At 39.8% G+C, this 15,366-nt stretch overlaps 2 protein-coding genes and 1 long non-coding RNA gene across 4 annotated transcripts in view; 1 reads left to right on the forward strand and 2 right to left on the reverse strand.

Annotated features, from left to right (window-relative positions):
• Positions 1 to 9,631, reverse strand: part of LOC117948494 (myosin heavy chain, fast skeletal muscle-like) — a 58,031-nt gene extending 48,400 nt beyond the window's left edge. For both annotated transcript variants that reach the window (XM_034878136.1, XM_034878135.1), the window contains exons 1-30: positions 9,425 to 9,631; positions 9,206 to 9,349; positions 8,953 to 9,109; positions 8,832 to 8,859; positions 8,649 to 8,745; positions 8,452 to 8,544; positions 8,312 to 8,375; positions 8,132 to 8,230; positions 7,941 to 8,044; positions 7,698 to 7,836; positions 7,467 to 7,585; positions 5,752 to 5,901; positions 5,482 to 5,652; positions 5,076 to 5,376; positions 4,877 to 4,941; positions 4,686 to 4,773; positions 4,054 to 4,171; positions 3,856 to 3,979; positions 3,349 to 3,485; positions 3,010 to 3,265; positions 2,682 to 2,924; positions 2,421 to 2,597; positions 2,198 to 2,343; positions 2,017 to 2,107; positions 1,539 to 1,928; positions 1,301 to 1,427; positions 1,093 to 1,211; positions 814 to 1,010; positions 346 to 529; positions 72 to 237 (exon numbers count right to left, since the gene is read on the reverse strand). In XM_034878136.1, coding sequence (XP_034734027.1) covers positions 72 to 237; positions 346 to 529; positions 814 to 1,010; positions 1,093 to 1,211; positions 1,301 to 1,427; positions 1,539 to 1,928; positions 2,017 to 2,107; positions 2,198 to 2,343; positions 2,421 to 2,597; positions 2,682 to 2,924; positions 3,010 to 3,265; positions 3,349 to 3,485; positions 3,856 to 3,979; positions 4,054 to 4,171; positions 4,686 to 4,773; positions 4,877 to 4,941; positions 5,076 to 5,376; positions 5,482 to 5,652; positions 5,752 to 5,901; positions 7,467 to 7,585; positions 7,698 to 7,836; positions 7,941 to 8,044; positions 8,132 to 8,230; positions 8,312 to 8,375; positions 8,452 to 8,544; positions 8,649 to 8,745; positions 8,832 to 8,859; positions 8,953 to 9,109; positions 9,206 to 9,349; positions 9,425 to 9,631 — 4,501 coding nt within the window. The remainder of the gene's footprint in view (positions 1 to 71; positions 238 to 345; positions 530 to 813; positions 1,011 to 1,092; positions 1,212 to 1,300; positions 1,428 to 1,538; positions 1,929 to 2,016; positions 2,108 to 2,197; positions 2,344 to 2,420; positions 2,598 to 2,681; positions 2,925 to 3,009; positions 3,266 to 3,348; positions 3,486 to 3,855; positions 3,980 to 4,053; positions 4,172 to 4,685; positions 4,774 to 4,876; positions 4,942 to 5,075; positions 5,377 to 5,481; positions 5,653 to 5,751; positions 5,902 to 7,466; positions 7,586 to 7,697; positions 7,837 to 7,940; positions 8,045 to 8,131; positions 8,231 to 8,311; positions 8,376 to 8,451; positions 8,545 to 8,648; positions 8,746 to 8,831; positions 8,860 to 8,952; positions 9,110 to 9,205; positions 9,350 to 9,424) is intronic.
• The window catches only part of LOC117948493 (myosin heavy chain, fast skeletal muscle-like), an 84,764-nt gene extending 74,829 nt beyond the window's left edge, over positions 1 to 9,935 (reverse strand). Inside the window, exon 1 of the mRNA XM_034878134.1 lies at positions 9,790 to 9,935. The gene's annotated coding sequence lies outside the window, so the exon portion shown is untranslated. The remainder of the gene's footprint in view (positions 1 to 9,789) is intronic.
• Positions 9,936 to 12,334: 2,399 nt separating this feature from the next.
• The window catches only part of LOC117948524, a 17,658-nt gene continuing 14,626 nt past the window's right edge, over positions 12,335 to 15,366 (forward strand). Inside the window, exon 1 of the long non-coding RNA XR_004657473.1 lies at positions 12,335 to 12,346. This is a non-coding gene — a long non-coding RNA (uncharacterized LOC117948524). The remainder of the gene's footprint in view (positions 12,347 to 15,366) is intronic.

Below are 15,366 nucleotides of genomic sequence, written 5' to 3' on the forward strand. Positions count from 1 at the left end.
TTTACAACATGTTGAAAACAATGTGAGAAATACATTTGTGGAATATAACTGCTACATAATGTAGGACTCACGTTGCAGGTTCTTGTTTTCACGCTTCATGGTCTCCAGCTGATCCAGAGATTCCTCATAGGAGTTCTTCATCTTGAACAGCTCAGTGGTGAGAGAACGAGCCTCCTTCTGTGCTCCCTCGAGCTCTGCCTGACCCTCCTCATACTTCTGTTTCCACTCTGCCAACACCTGAACAACACCATTAATACAGTTGAGTTGGTTTTGTGGCAATAGGAACCCAAATGATATATCTTTTATTGTTTGTATGGCTTGGCCCCACAATGTAAACAATGCTACCTTGTCAAAGTTCCTCTGCTTCTTGTCCAGGTTGGCAGCCAGCCCATTGGCCCTCTCCACATCAATCATAAGTTCCTCCACCTCACTCTGGAGCCTCTGTTTTGTTTTCTCAAGAGAAGCACACTTGGAATTCACTGCCTCAATCTGCTCCTCAGCCTCCTGAAGACGCTGAGCCAGCTTTTTCCTGTTTGAAAAAGGTAAATTTGTTTCCCACTGAAAACTATTAAGTTACCTGAAGCCTTAGTCATCAGAATCTGCAACGTGAGATCTTTTTTAGGAGGTGTTTTTAGGTTAGCGATTTTTGAAAAGGCTGGATGGGCAATTTATGATTTATGATCAGCTTAGTATTGTTATTAATGGCTAGTTATGTTTTTAAAGATCTATAGGAACTTTATAAGGCAGAGCTATAAAATGTTTGCTCCAAAGTTGAATATACAAAAGCCATTGAGTTGTTTGAATGAAACTCACTTGGCTTCCTCAAGCTCCTCAGTGCGCTGGATAGCATCAGTTTCATACTTAGTTCTCCACTGAGCCACCTCACTGTTGACCTTGGACATTCCACGCTGAAGTTCAGCCTTGGCCTCTTGCTCCTCCTCAAACTGCTCCCTCAGCAGATCACAGTCATGGCGGGCTGATTGCAGTCCATGGGCAAGAGCATTCTTGGCCTTGTGTAAAATATGGTGGAATTTACAACAATCCTGAATCCCAAGAATATTACCAATACACACTCGCTTAACAGTTTCTCACCTTAACCTCCTCTTCAATATGTCGTTTTAGCTCCTCAATCTGCTGTGTGTATGCCTGTTTGCCTCTGGTCAGCTGGGAGACAAGAGCTTCTTTCTCTTCAACTTGACGGCTGAACTCACCTTGTGTGAAAGATGTCACGATGCATTAGTTTTTGTCATGTTTCTTAATAACATACACAACAGATCACTAACTGATAGCTTGTAGATACCATTTTCTGTCAGGAGACGTGCTCTCTGTGCACTTGTGTCATTGATTTGACGGACATTTTCATCATTCTTGGTCTTCAGTTCGCTGAGTTGGTCCTCAAGAGTACGGCACATCTTTTCAAGATTTCCCTAATGAGTAAATAGAGATGAGTTCACTGATCAGATTTTATCTATACTACTAGGTACTTTGTTTAACAATACTAATTTGGATAATGAAATAGCATGTAATGTATTGTGTACCTTTGCTTTAGCAACATTTTCCATGTTGCTGGAGAGGTCATCAATCTCCATCTTGTATTCACTCTTTTCCTTCTCAAGCTTCTGCTTCACACGCTGAAGGTTGTCGATCTGCTCTCCCAGCTCAGCAACGCTGTCAGCCTGCTTCTTGCGAAGAGCAGCAGCAGTGGCTTCATGCTGAAGAGTGGACTCCTCAAGATCACGACGGAGCTTCTGGAATTCAGCTTCACGCTTCTTGTTCATCTCAATCTGAGCAGCAGTGGCACCACCGGCCTCCTCCAGCCTCTCACTGATCTCCTCAAGTTCCCTGGAGAGGTCAGCTCTCTGCTTCTCAACCTTGGCACGAGCAGCACGCTCAGCCTCAATCTCCTCCTCCAGTTCCTCAATACGAGCCTGTTGAATAAAGATCTCTTTAAGTAAATATTTACTTTTAATACACAAAAATGGAAATAGAAATGTTATCTTTAAAACCACATGTCACCTGGAGCTCCTTGATCTTCTTCTGAAGCTGAGCACCCAGTGACTGCTCATCTTCAACTTTGCTAAGAAGCTGACTGATGTCAAAGTCCTTCCTGTTAGATAAAATACAGAGTTAATGCAGTTGACTACAACCTTTTTTAATTTTTAAAGAACGCTTATTGTACAAATTCAAAAAACGTTACTTTTTGATCTTTTCATCAGACTGCTGCTTCTCATTCTCAAGATCCATGATGGATTCCTGGGCTAGTTTCAGATCACCCTCAAGCTTTCTCTTGGCTCTCTCAAGGTCCATACGGAGCTTCTTCTCTTGCTCCAGAGAACCTTCAAGCTGAGAAATAACAGTGTTTAATTGTCACATTCAAGTAGAATAATGCTTTGCCAATCCAAAAGACTTTGTGAACTTACATCATCCACTTGCTGCTCAAGCTTGGTCTTGGCCTTGGTCAGAGTGTTGACTTTGTCTTCCTCTGCCTGCAGGTCATCAAGAGTCTGCTGATGAGCCTCCTGAAGGGCTTTCTTTTCCTTGGTCAGCTTAGCAATACTCTCATCCTGAGAGGCCATCTCCTCAGTCAGGTTCTTCACCTAAGTGTGCAAGAAAGATCTTGTCTTTAAACGGTCATCATTGTAATTTTAATTGATCTGATGGACAGATTATTATTTACGAACCTTGTTCTCTGTGGCATGTTTCTCTTTTTCCACTTTGGCCAAGGTAAGCTCCAGGTCATCAATATCCTTCTTGAGCTCAGAGCATTCATCCTCCAGCTTTCTCTTCTTGGCAGTGAGCTCAGCATTGATTTCCTCTTCATCCTCCAGTCTCTCAGTTGTCTCTTTGAGTTTGGCCTCCATCTGAATCTTACTCTTGATAAGTCCCTCACATCTCTCTTCAGCATCATTCAGATTTTCTGATTCCTAGTTAATTTTTTATAAAAACAGATGTTAGAACATCAACTTTGAAAAACAGGAAACACCCAACTGTCTGATGATCTGTACTTACAGATGCTACTTGCAGCTGCAGGTCATTCTTCTCTTGCAGAAGGGACACCATCTTCTCCTCCAGTTCCTTCTTCTTGGCCAGGGCAGCAGCCAAGTCAGTTTTCATCTTATCATAGTTCTCCTTCATATTTGCCAGCTCCTTCTCAGTTTCAGCAGTCTTCAGCAGAGGCTTGATCTTGTAGTACACCTTCATCCATGGCCAGTGTTTGACATTCATGAATGAGCGGATATTGTACTGAATGGTATATATGGCTTCCCTACAGACAAAAAGTAGGTGTTGTAAACATTATTGTTGGTGATTTTTAATACCAGGATTCAGAATGATTTGTTTTCAACATGCCTCCTCTCTGTCATCTTCACAAACTCCTTTCTCATGACATAGCCACGGGCCAAAGCCTGAGTCATGGTGACAAGAGATGACAGTTTCTCATCTCTCATCTCCTCCAGGACACCCAGCAGACCGGCCTTGAAGAACACCTGATCAAACACAAAATTAAAATGAACTTAGGATGAAGTCAGATAGTGAATACTACTTCACACCCTGTTAAACAAAAAGGGATTTTTGCCTACCCTACATGTTTTAAGGCTTCTTAGGCAAAGGTGTTTTATAAATGGCCACATGCAGGCTGCTCTGCCTTATACTTAAAATGAATCACTTATTCCTTGGCACAAAACTCTACAATCACATAAGTAGTTGTTCCATTTCTGCTTTAATACTAACAGATATACTGGTAATTTAATACATACAGTATATTATTACCAGAAAAACAAGCAAACAAACTGGACTGTACAATATAACCTCTCTGGTCATCATTCTACAGTAAAATAGACTGTGCAAGGTGTTTACCTTTGTGTGTCCAAATTTGTACTCATCATGTGGAACATCAATTGACCCAAGCAGCTTCTCTGAAGCCTTCTTGTTGTCAATGAACTGGCCTTCGGGGATGACACTGGCATTCAGCACCTTGTACCTTTTTATGAGAGTTAATGGTCAGTGAGAGCATTTTATTTTTAGAATTAAAATGTTACAACTATTGATTAATACCTTTGCTTGAAGTCAGCATAGATGATTCTGCTGGGGAAACCTTTTCTGCAGATTCTGATACCCTCCAGCACACCGTTACACCTGAGCTGGTGGATGACCAGGAAGTTCTCCATCAGACCTGTACAAAATATATTTCCTAATTAAATCTTTGACTTAAACTATATTAAAGGTGCCTTTGTAGTAATGTATGACGTTTTACCATGGACTCTGTTACTTTTTTGTTTCAAACCATTCTAGTGTGGTATAAAAAGTCTGCGGGAAATTTCAGTAAAATTTTTGCCATTTCTTATTAATATTCAATGAGCTATTCTGCTTGACTCTGATTGGCTAACAGCTAGCCAATGAGAGCCTCTCTATCTGTATCCTTTACCCAGCACAACTGGGCGAGCTCATGAATAATAATGAGCTCAGGCAAGATGACTTCAGACTGACCAGTTGTTGTAATTGGCCTGATTTCTCCGTTGATTTATTTTTAGTGGCTGGAGCTGACAGAGGGGGTAGCAATTTTCACATTCACAACATAACACAAACACATATGGACCTAACATATTTCAAAAAATGCAAGTAAAAACGTTTTTGTGTGGTAGGGCACCTTCAACAAAACCACTCCTTAAAATTGTGTTGTTCAGTACCTGGAGTCTTTGTCTCATTGGGAATCAGGCAGCGCACAAAGTGAGGATGGGTGCTCCTCAAATTAGTCATCAGCTTCCCCAAGTTCTCCTGTAGATCCAAAATGGGGAGTCTTATCATGGCACGTAATCCATTATGAGTTTGAATATAAACCAAGATATATACAGTATACATTTGCGATGTTAAACCTTACCCTAAACTGTGAGGACACAGTCTGCATAGAACCACCCTTCTTCTTGCCACCCTTCTTGGTAGTATCTGTTGAGGATTTTAAGTAGACGTGTTTTGTTAGAATAACATATAAAATGTACATGAACCCTAGATACAGTTACTTAAAAAATATACAGTGTAACCTAAAAACATGTTTTAGTTGGCTTTAGTTACTATCATACCCTCAACAACAGCAGGAAAGCAGATAGCCAGCAGTTTCACTGGGGATTTCTGGTACAGCTGACAGACGGAGTCATTCAGTGGATCCTTGTTCTTGTCCAGCCAGCCAGTGATATTGTAGTCCACGGTACCGGCGTAGTGCACCAGGGAGAAGTGGGCCTCAATCTTGCCTTTGGCAGGTTTAGGCTTCTCAAATGCTTTGTTTTTGCCAAGGTGCTGGTCATACAGCTTGTTCTTGAAGGATGTGTCTGTGGCCTTGGGGAACATGCACTCCTCCTCAAGGACGGAGAAGATGCCCATGGGCTTGAAAAAAGAGAGAAATACAGTATAAATTCATTAAGTGTCATTAGGTGATACATAAAATCAAAATACAAACACTTATATATTATAACCAAAGGAAGTGATTACCTTTTCAATGAGCTCAATGCAGGCAGCCAAGTCCATGCCAAAGTCAATGAACTCCCAGATAATACCCTCCTTCTTGTACTCCTCTTGCTCCAGGACAAACATGGTGTGGTTGAAAAACTGTTGCAGTTTCTCATTGGTGAAGTTGATGCACAGCTGCTCCAAGGTGTTGAACTGTGAGGGGACAATCATCAGTACAATTTCTCGCAGGGCAATAAGAAGGATTCTGTCATGAAAAGTGTCAGCTTCTGAATTGTTGGAAATGAAGCTTACGTCAAATATTTCAAAACCAGCAATATCCAGGACACCAATGTAGAACTGTCTTGATTGTTTAGTGTCCAACATCTGGTTAATACGAATGACCATCCACAAGAACATCCTCTCATAGATTGCCTTGGCCAGGGCAGGCACTGAGTTCATCACCTGAATAAAAACAAGGTGATTTGATTGAAGTCAGTCAACTTTTATGTAAAATCATTGGTGTATATAATTGGTATTTCTTCTAATCTCTCTAATAACGGCAGGAATCTTTGTGAGTAAGTCAGTCTTTCAGGTTATCAGATTTAAAGTGGTGATGCAAATGTGCAAAAAACGTCACAAGCAGGTAAACAGACTCAGCATTTAACTTAGAGGAAACTCAATAAAATATCATACATGATGCTAACAGTTTTTGTTGCCCACAATATATATCAAACATAAGACGGACGCTGTATTGAATTAGGTTGTTGTGAGCTGTAAATGCACTACTTCTAAACAGAAGGTTGAACATAACGATATTTTGAAGCCTGACCTGGGAAACCCTCTATTTCTCCTGGCAGCTGCCCTTAATCTCACATAGACTAAACCAAGATATGGTTCCGCATCTCTCTGTACCAAAGATCTATAATAAGAACGGCCGGTACCCTGTCACTAACATTTTACTGAGCAACTGACAACTTGACATATCAGAATGATTTTAACCCGGATAACAGTGTGAATGGAAGAAGTGCTTACTCTGATTTACAACAACAAAAATTAGCTTGCTCAACTTGGGTCCCAGACAAACAGTATCTTTCCTTACTTGTCACCTTTTCTCTAACTTGGACGGTCGTGTTGGCACAACAAAAGGTAATGATTAATAATTTTGTGTGGCAAAATCCAAATCTGCATTGTAAATACATACATACACTGTAGTTACACATCAGCGTTCTAGTCGTAACAACTGCTCAAAGTGCTTTTACATATTACATTCACACACATTCATACACCGGGCTGAGGCTGCCATACAAGGTTGACACCTGCTCATCAGATAAGGCTCAAACCACACACTTTCCAATTGGTAGGCAACCGCTCTACCAGTGAGCCACAACACTCTGTAAGTAAGTCAGTACTACAGTTTATTTTTAGGCGCTTTGTAAGTTATTTCTTGAAACATATTCTATATTTTTATTTTTTATTTATATTTATTTTAATAAGTAATATAATAAATCTCTAACTGTTTGTGGCCCTTTTATGTTGTGGCCCTAGTTAGTTGTCTAACTTACCTAATGGTAAAGTTTGCTGTGGATGTTTTCACCCAGTGCATTGTAAAGGTGTTTCTGACCATGACTAGATGGGTTTTGGGTATATGATGCAACTATGTCATGGCAGGTGCATTTCTCAGGTCCCAAGGAGGCGCAGTGTGAGCATCAAGTTTATTGTATGAAGGATTCTCAAGAAAGTTACAAGCACCAATACCACAGGCCAAGCAATCCGGCCGAACGGGCACCTCACTAATGAGATAAATAATACAAAAGATCTAAAAAAAAAAAAAAGACATCTAAGATGGTCCTTGACTTATTCTACACTATGCATTTAGAATTTCATGCTTTGAACTCTTTGAAACTAGCAATACGATATATTGAACACTGCAGGCAGATTTTTATTAAACCTTGTCCTGCATTATTTTAGTAGAAATTACATAACTAATCTGTTTTTAAATAGCAGGACATTGAAGTTTACATATTTACCTGAGGTACAGTCTGTCCCTTGGTAACATACTCATTTCCGACCTTCACTCTGGGATAGCACAGAGCCTTGAGCATGTCAGCAGAGTTCAGACCCAGCAAGTAAGCAACCTTGTCAGCCTCTGAAAATAGTTCAAAGACTTCCATCATGGTGTAAACTGACACCAGTGTGATTAAGAACCTCATTAGTGTTGTTCCCAAGCTATTCACTCTGAGCTGACATTTCATACTCACCCTCTGTGCCATCAGGCTCAGCCTGCTCCTCACGCTGCTTCTGCTTGAACTTCATGTTACCATGGTGGAGCACAGCACCAGTCATCTTGTAGATAGCCATTTTCTCTTCATTGCTGAAGCCCAGGATATCAATGGCATTCTAGAGGTAAAAAGAAGTCCACACAAAACATTAATTTTAGAAAAATGCACTTGCATTAAATGGAATAAAAGTAAAGTTAAATATATTTAGTAAAGATCACTCACATCAGTGGCTTCAAGCTCAACTTTGTCATCAATACTGGCCACAGTGATCTGACCCATGCTACACATGGGGAAGTCATAGGGGTTGGTGGTGATGAGTGCCACATCTGGAGATCAAAAAAGGGAGGAAATGTCAGAACATTTGTTTCATATGAAAACAGGTTAAACAATGTGCATTATCTCAATCTGCTTACCAAGTATAGCAGGGATGTGGCCGGTCATCATCTGGAAAAAGATGTGGTAGCCTCTCTCATCAGAAAGCTGGTATGTCACTCTAGACTTCTCTAGCAGATCTGCAAATATTGTTCATATATTACAGTTTGACCAATTCTCAATCACAGTCGTTTATATGTACTATGGGTTTTATTGCTTACATGTCTCAATATCAGCACTTGCCAGTTTGCCAGTTGCGCCAAAATGGATTCTGATGAATTTACCCTGTTTGGAACAAAGGATTTTAATGTGCCTTCACATTGCCAATCTGTAACATGTGTAGAAATCGTTCCATACTTACAAAACGAGAAGAGTTGTCATTCCTAATAGTTTTGGCGTTACCATAGGCCTCCAGCAGGGGATTGGCTGCAATAATCTGATCCTCCAGTGACCCCTATAATCCAGGTTAAGATTTATAGTCAGAAAATGACAATTTTTCTCCTTTAAGGAATAGTTTATATCAGGAAAACCCTGAATTGGAATCATACAGTAACATACCTTTGCGTCGTCCTTCTTTGGTCCACCAACTGCAATTGTTGCAAAGTACTGGATGACACGCTTGGTGTTCACAGTCTTTCCAGCACCAGATTCTCCACTAGGTAGAGACACAGACTTTCAAGAATTTGTTCAACATATCTGAATGTTAAACAAAGTTTACAAATGTAAATGTAACAAACTTACGTGATCAAGACAGACTGGTTCTCCCTATCTGTTAAAGCAAAAACATAATTATTAGCTATCTTTTACCACAACCAAAAAGTCACATACTGATAAATTCTACATTGTTATGGTAATAACTTACCAGTTTGCATGAACTGAAAAGCGTTGTCAGAGACAGAGAAGATGTGGGGTGGAGCCTCCATACGCTTCTTGCCTCTATAGGCACTTACACATTCAGCATCATACACTGGGAGCCACTTGTAGGGGTTCACAGTGGCACAGAACAACCCAGAGTAGGTCTGAAAGTGATTATAGAGGTTCAACAGTTAACTCTCTTTCCTACAACTACAGTCATTTGGAATAGTTCTCTTTTTTCATTAGGCACATTGTCTTACGTAGATCATCCATGCTGCATAACGCTCTTTGAGGTTATACAGCACAGAGGCTTCATTGAGATGGGTCATCATGGCCATGTCCTCAATCTTGTCATATTTGGGAGGGTTCATTGGATGGACATCCTCCTTTTTCACTGTCCTCTCCTGGAACAGGACATTTGTCACAATGAGAACTGATCAAATTTAATTGCTAGTTGAGTCTGACTTTTTGATACTAACCTCCTTAGTTATCAGGGTTTCGACAGTGACTTTGTCACCATCTTTCTTGAGGATTTTTGCCTTCAAGTACAGCTCCTTGGCATCGGCAATGTAGCAGGCACTCTTGGCATCAAATGGTGCAGTTTGAGCCTCAATTCTCTCTTTTTCTGGCTTACGAAGGTAAATAGCAGCTTTGCCATAAGTGGCCATCTCCGCGTCCGTACTCATGGTGGCAGCTGATGGCTGTTAGATAATTACAAAGGAACTTCCATGTTAGACTGAGTCCACATAATTAGACTTAAAGTGACAAAAAATTCCAGACTTAGTTGTTGAGAATAAATACTAACCTCTAAAAAGAAAAGGTAAACATTTAAAGTTGTCCTTACCTGACCTCCTCTTTGTCAAGCGTATTCACCAATCCTTTTTAAAAGGTCCTGTTCTTTTTGTGAGAGTAGGTGTAAAATCAAGATGCACTTAATAAATGTTTCAAATGAAGCTTACGAGAACATAGCCACTACTACAATCCAGGACTTGCAGGTCTTCTGTGTCACCCTCTGTCCACAAGTAGCCTTTATATTGAATCAGAATTGATGACATCCCAAAAGCTATATGTGGTATGCATACCAAATGTGGTATCACAGATAGTTGTTGTAATTATATATCATCTGATGTTTCAGGTACCTTTTGAAAGGCCAAGTATTGCTGTTTGCTTACTGATTACTTCTATTTAAGTTTTTTGTAGGCTCTTGATGTCTTCATTTGACAGTTAAAAAACCTTTGACAATTAGATGATTTAAAAAATATTTCTTATTAATTACATGCTATGTGATTAGTTAATTTATATTAATAGTTGCCTTCTGAAATTATTAAATATTGTAAATATCAAATAAAATGGATTTTGGTAATTTAGGTAATGGACTGGACCAAAATATTAAACGCCATTCTGACTTAATTTAGTTGGGAGTATTTGGTCTTTATTGTGTTTTGCTGTTATCCAAGCTTGTGTTTCTCTCCTTTGATCTCAGATTACACACACACAACTGTGTGCAGCATCAAGAGAGAAAGGGGCAGTGATGACTCCACAGTCCGCTAACTAACTGCTCTCACTACTGTGGTTGAATTTCCAGCTTGCTGTGTAAATTGAGACATTGTCACATTCCGGCCACTGACCTACATGACACTATATCTAAACATGTCCCAGGCAGACTAATAGTTTAAGTCTATGTCTGCATTAAGGACGGGGACATAGCAGCTGCCTGATAACACTGGCTCCTCTGTTCCAGAATCAGGTTTCTTGGGTGGATCAACTATTGCCAAATCATCCTTAAGGACAGCAAAGGAAAGGCACAACGTGTAACCGAAAACAAAGTCATTTGGGCTTAATATCTGTTGCTATGGAGACTGAGAAACTTAAGAGTCAGAAAACCCTCAATATGTAACATTGCCTTTCTCTCTCTCTCTCTCTCTATATATATATATATATATATATATATATATATATATACACATACAGTACCACCCAAAAGTTTGGAACCACCTTCACATTCAATGTGTTTTCATTATTTTCATGACTATTTACATTGTAGATTATTACTGAAGGCATCAAAACTATGAATGTACAAATATGGAATTATGTACTTGACAAAAAAGTGTGAAATAACTTAAAACATATCTTATGTTCTAGTTTCTTCAAAGGAGCCATCCTTTGCTTTTTGCGAACCCTTGGTGTTCTCTTAATGGGCTTCATGAGGTAGTCACCTTAAATGGTTTTCACTTCACAGGTTTGCCTTGTCAGGATTAATTCATGGGATTTCTTGCCTTATTAATGGGGTTGGGACCATCAGTTGTGTTGTGCAGAGGTCAGGTTGATACACAGCCCTATTGGACGACTGTTAGAATTTATACTATTGCAAGAGTCAATCAGCTAAGTAAAAAGAAATGAGTGGCCATCATTACTTTAAGAAATTAACGTCAGTCAGTCCGGAAAATAACTTTGCAAAAACTTTGAATGCGTACCCATGTGCAGTTGCTACAACCATCAAGCACTACAACAAAACTGGCTTACATGGGGACTACCCCAGAAAAGGAAGACCAAGAGTCATCTCTGCTGCTGAGGATAAGTTTATCTAAGTCACCAGCCTCCGAAATTGCAAGTAAACAGCAGCTCAGATTAGAGACCAGATGAATACCACGTTGAGTTCTAGCAGCAGACACATCTCTAGAACAACTGTTAAGAGGAGACTGCGCAAATCAGGCCTTCATGGTCAAACAGCAGCTAGGAAACCACTGCTAAGGAGAGGCAACAAGAAGAAGAGATTTGTTTTGGCCAAAAAAACATAAGAAATGGACGTTAGACCAGTGGAAATCTGTGCTTTGGTCGGATGAGTCCAAGTTTGAGATTTTTGGTTCCCACCGCCATGCCTTTGAGCAACAGAGAAAAGGTGACTGGATGGATTCTACATGCCTGGTTTTCACCTTGAAGCATGGAGGAGGAGGTGTGATAGTGTGGGGGTGCTTTGCTGGTGACAATGTTGGGGATTCAATCAAAATTAAAGGCATACTGAACCATTATGGCTACCACAGCATCCTGCAGCGGCATGCCATCCCATCCAGTTTGCGTTTAGTTGGACCATAACTTATTTTTCAACAGGACAATGACCCCAATCACACCTCCAGGCACTGTAAGGGCTAATTGGTCAAGGAGGAAAGTGATAAAGTGCAAATCATTTTTACAGCACAGCGTATTGATGTTACTCATGATTTCCCTTTGTGTTATCTTTTTAAGTGTTGATGATTGCTTACTTACCCAAATAGCTTTCTGTTTAACTTAGAATTTAGAATTATTATTAGATGATCTGAACAAAGTAAACTGTTTTCTGGTTGGGTGTTTTATTCACCAATCATCTATTAGATTGGCCTTTGTGATCAATTGTTTCATCAAATGTCTTGCTTTATCTCTTTGATGGTCAGCGGTCTAACCAGAGAAAAGGGGCAAGGTTAAAATCTCCCCTAATTATTACTCTATAATAGACATCTATGCCTACAATCAAACATGATTGTAGGCTAGATGTCTGACAGCCATTCAAATGATAATAAACCAAGTGTTCAGTTTAGGTCCACTCTCCGGTCATCATTTAGAGCAAGAATGCCCTTTTACCTGTCTTCCTGGCTACTTAGACCAGTGGCCACAGCTATGCACGTGCCTCCCAGTTTGCTTTTGAGAAGTCTTCTTTGAAACGTATGTGCATGTCCTTACTTCCTCTTGTATCCTTCGATTTCTTCCAAACATCATCCCACACCGTTCTCGTCTAGAATTGACTGATGATTGCTCTCGTGTGTTATTTAACCCTCATGTTGTTCTCAGGTCAAATTTACCCATTTTCCTATATATTGTTCATTTGAACTACCCAATTGTAATTACCCAAAATAAAAAGATTGATTCCACAAAACGCTCTTTGGCATGTACAAATCCCTACTTTCATTAATTTTGGGGTGTCTTATTCAATTTGACAGCAATTGAAAAATAAATGTAAGTGGTTTTGAAATTGTGTTGAGTAAAAGTTGACATATTCCATTCTATGATTATCCATCCACAAAGAATCCCTGTACCATACGTTCCCGTACATTTGTTTTTCTAAATAAAACCATACTCATAAAACAAATAAGTGGCTTGTTTTCTCAATATTCTTATCCAAAACCAAAAGAAAAACAACGGATAACAACTTGTTTTTCCCCATGTACAATGTTGTGCTCAAATGGAAAAACAGATAACAAGCGTTTCACCCCAGTTTTATTTTTTATTTGACACAAGATGCATGACCTGGATGTGACCTTAACTAGGACCAAAATCCGCCAAAAAACAAGTCGAGACAGAAGCTAGTGATCATAGACTGTATATTTATTAACTGTCTATGGTAGTGACATGCCCGGACTGGATGAATATACCGACTTAATTCGCCAGCTTTTTGAAGATGGTCAAACGCATAATTTTTATGTTACAAGCAGTATGTGCTAAAATGAATTTGAATATCATCTCCACATATGTATCCATATAATCTACACATTTTCTATTACAGGAAAGCAGTTGTCAACAATGGCATGTGGGACCAAAGTAGAATGGATCATGGCAGGGAGTTTTACTTGAACTTGTACATGCAACAACTTCTTCAAGGGTGAATGTTGTCCTACTGATTACGCAGATCAGATAATGAGGGACTTTAAGTTACAAAATACAGTATATTTCCAGTTATAATATTTAAAATCACAAATCAATAGATAGTAATTATCTATCCTGCAACACCTTTCAAAAGACATGACAGGGAATCTCAATTTGCTCGACTAGTAAAACCTGTACCATATGGAACAAGTCTTTTGGATTTTTTCCAAAAGCGAAGGGTAAGCATTAAGCCTATTCCACACTGCAGGCTTCTACTCAACCTGCCTTGGATAACCATGACCTCGATGGCTGATTTGATTGCTTGCAATGTTAACTTGTAAAATCACTGCTGAAAGAAGCTGTTTACCTATAGCATAATTGTTTTGTCCATAATTACTTGTCCTAAATGGTATTGTATGTCCCAACATATTGGGATAAGGAATTTGTTTGTTGTTACATATCAACTAAAATCTTATATACTTTGACTTCAACTGTCTGCAACATAATTCAAGATCAAAGGACATTTCTAAATTAATGCTGTCAACTACTGTGTATACCTGTATTTTACACACCAGACAAACTTTTTCTGATTTGAGTTTTTTGATCTGAGGTTTTTCCAATCAGTCACAAAAATGATTTTGTGTTTAAACAGAACCTTCATGTGGAAAGAATTTGGCCACAGGTCAACAATTGGGTGAACTATCCACTAAAACAGGTCCTGGTTCACCTGCTTGATCAAGAGCTGCTTGACATCCCGGATAATGTAACCAAATTTTGTGTCTCCCACCTTGCATGTCAAGTGAGTCAGATTGGACTTGGCAGGGTTGTACAGTCATGGAATGCCCGTAGGATACCAAGTAGGCTATGTTAGTATTTGTATGTATGGAGCTTTACAACAATTGTCAATTTTGCCAAAACTAATACAAATAATAGTAGGCAGAGGGATACCAAACCAACTTTCAGCTGATTTTTGTTCAGCAAGAATTCACACAGAGACGCTGCCCAATGCTGCTGAGCAGCACACATGTATGAGCAGGAGTTGGGGTCCTCCTGACTTGGGCATCTGCCCTTGGCTCTGACCCATTTTCATCAAGTGGCAGCACGCCTGTTTGTCGCTCTGAGAGATTGTTTGAGTGAGTGAGATTATAGACATTGTCATCATTCTTATGAATTAAACACTCAGTTTAAATTCATATTGAACTCTGTAATGGTGATTTTGGGGTTTATGGGACTGATTAACTGAATAAGATATTGGATGCTTTTTTGGCTACCAGCTTCGAGCTACCGGCTACAGCTACGGCCTACCAGCTACAGGCATGGACAGCGCAATGTAAGCGTGCAGTGCTTTCATTGTTATGAATGCCGTAGCTGTGTGCATGCCTGGATTTGTTTTTCTACTCACTTCATCTGCGTTATGTGACCCCTTTCCTGGATTGGCGCAGACCAAAACAACGTCGATATAATTTCCATCTATTTTGTGCTGCTGTGAAGACGGCTAGCTTCGCGGTGGAAGAGTGGAAATCTGACTCCAGTCGTTTTACTTGGTCCAGGGATAGTACCATCCTGGATTAAGCATTGTTGTTTGACCTTCTCTGGGTTGGATGCAACTTTGGAACGCATTTTTATCCGCGGTATTATTTTATTTTATTTAGCTTCGCTTCCTGCTTCACGGCACCGCGTCACTGGAGGTCGCTGCCGGGGGGGGGGGCGGAGCTGGTGGTGGAGTCACTCTACTCGAAAAATAGGATCCTGAGTTTTTAAATGGATATTGATTAAAATCCTTGAAACAAAATGGAAATAAAGCTGC

The sequence above is a fragment of the Etheostoma cragini genome, chromosome 8 (genome assembly GCF_013103735.1).
Source record: "Etheostoma cragini isolate CJK2018 chromosome 8, CSU_Ecrag_1.0, whole genome shotgun sequence".
Classification (NCBI taxonomy): Eukaryota; Metazoa; Chordata; class Actinopteri; order Perciformes; family Percidae; genus Etheostoma; species Etheostoma cragini.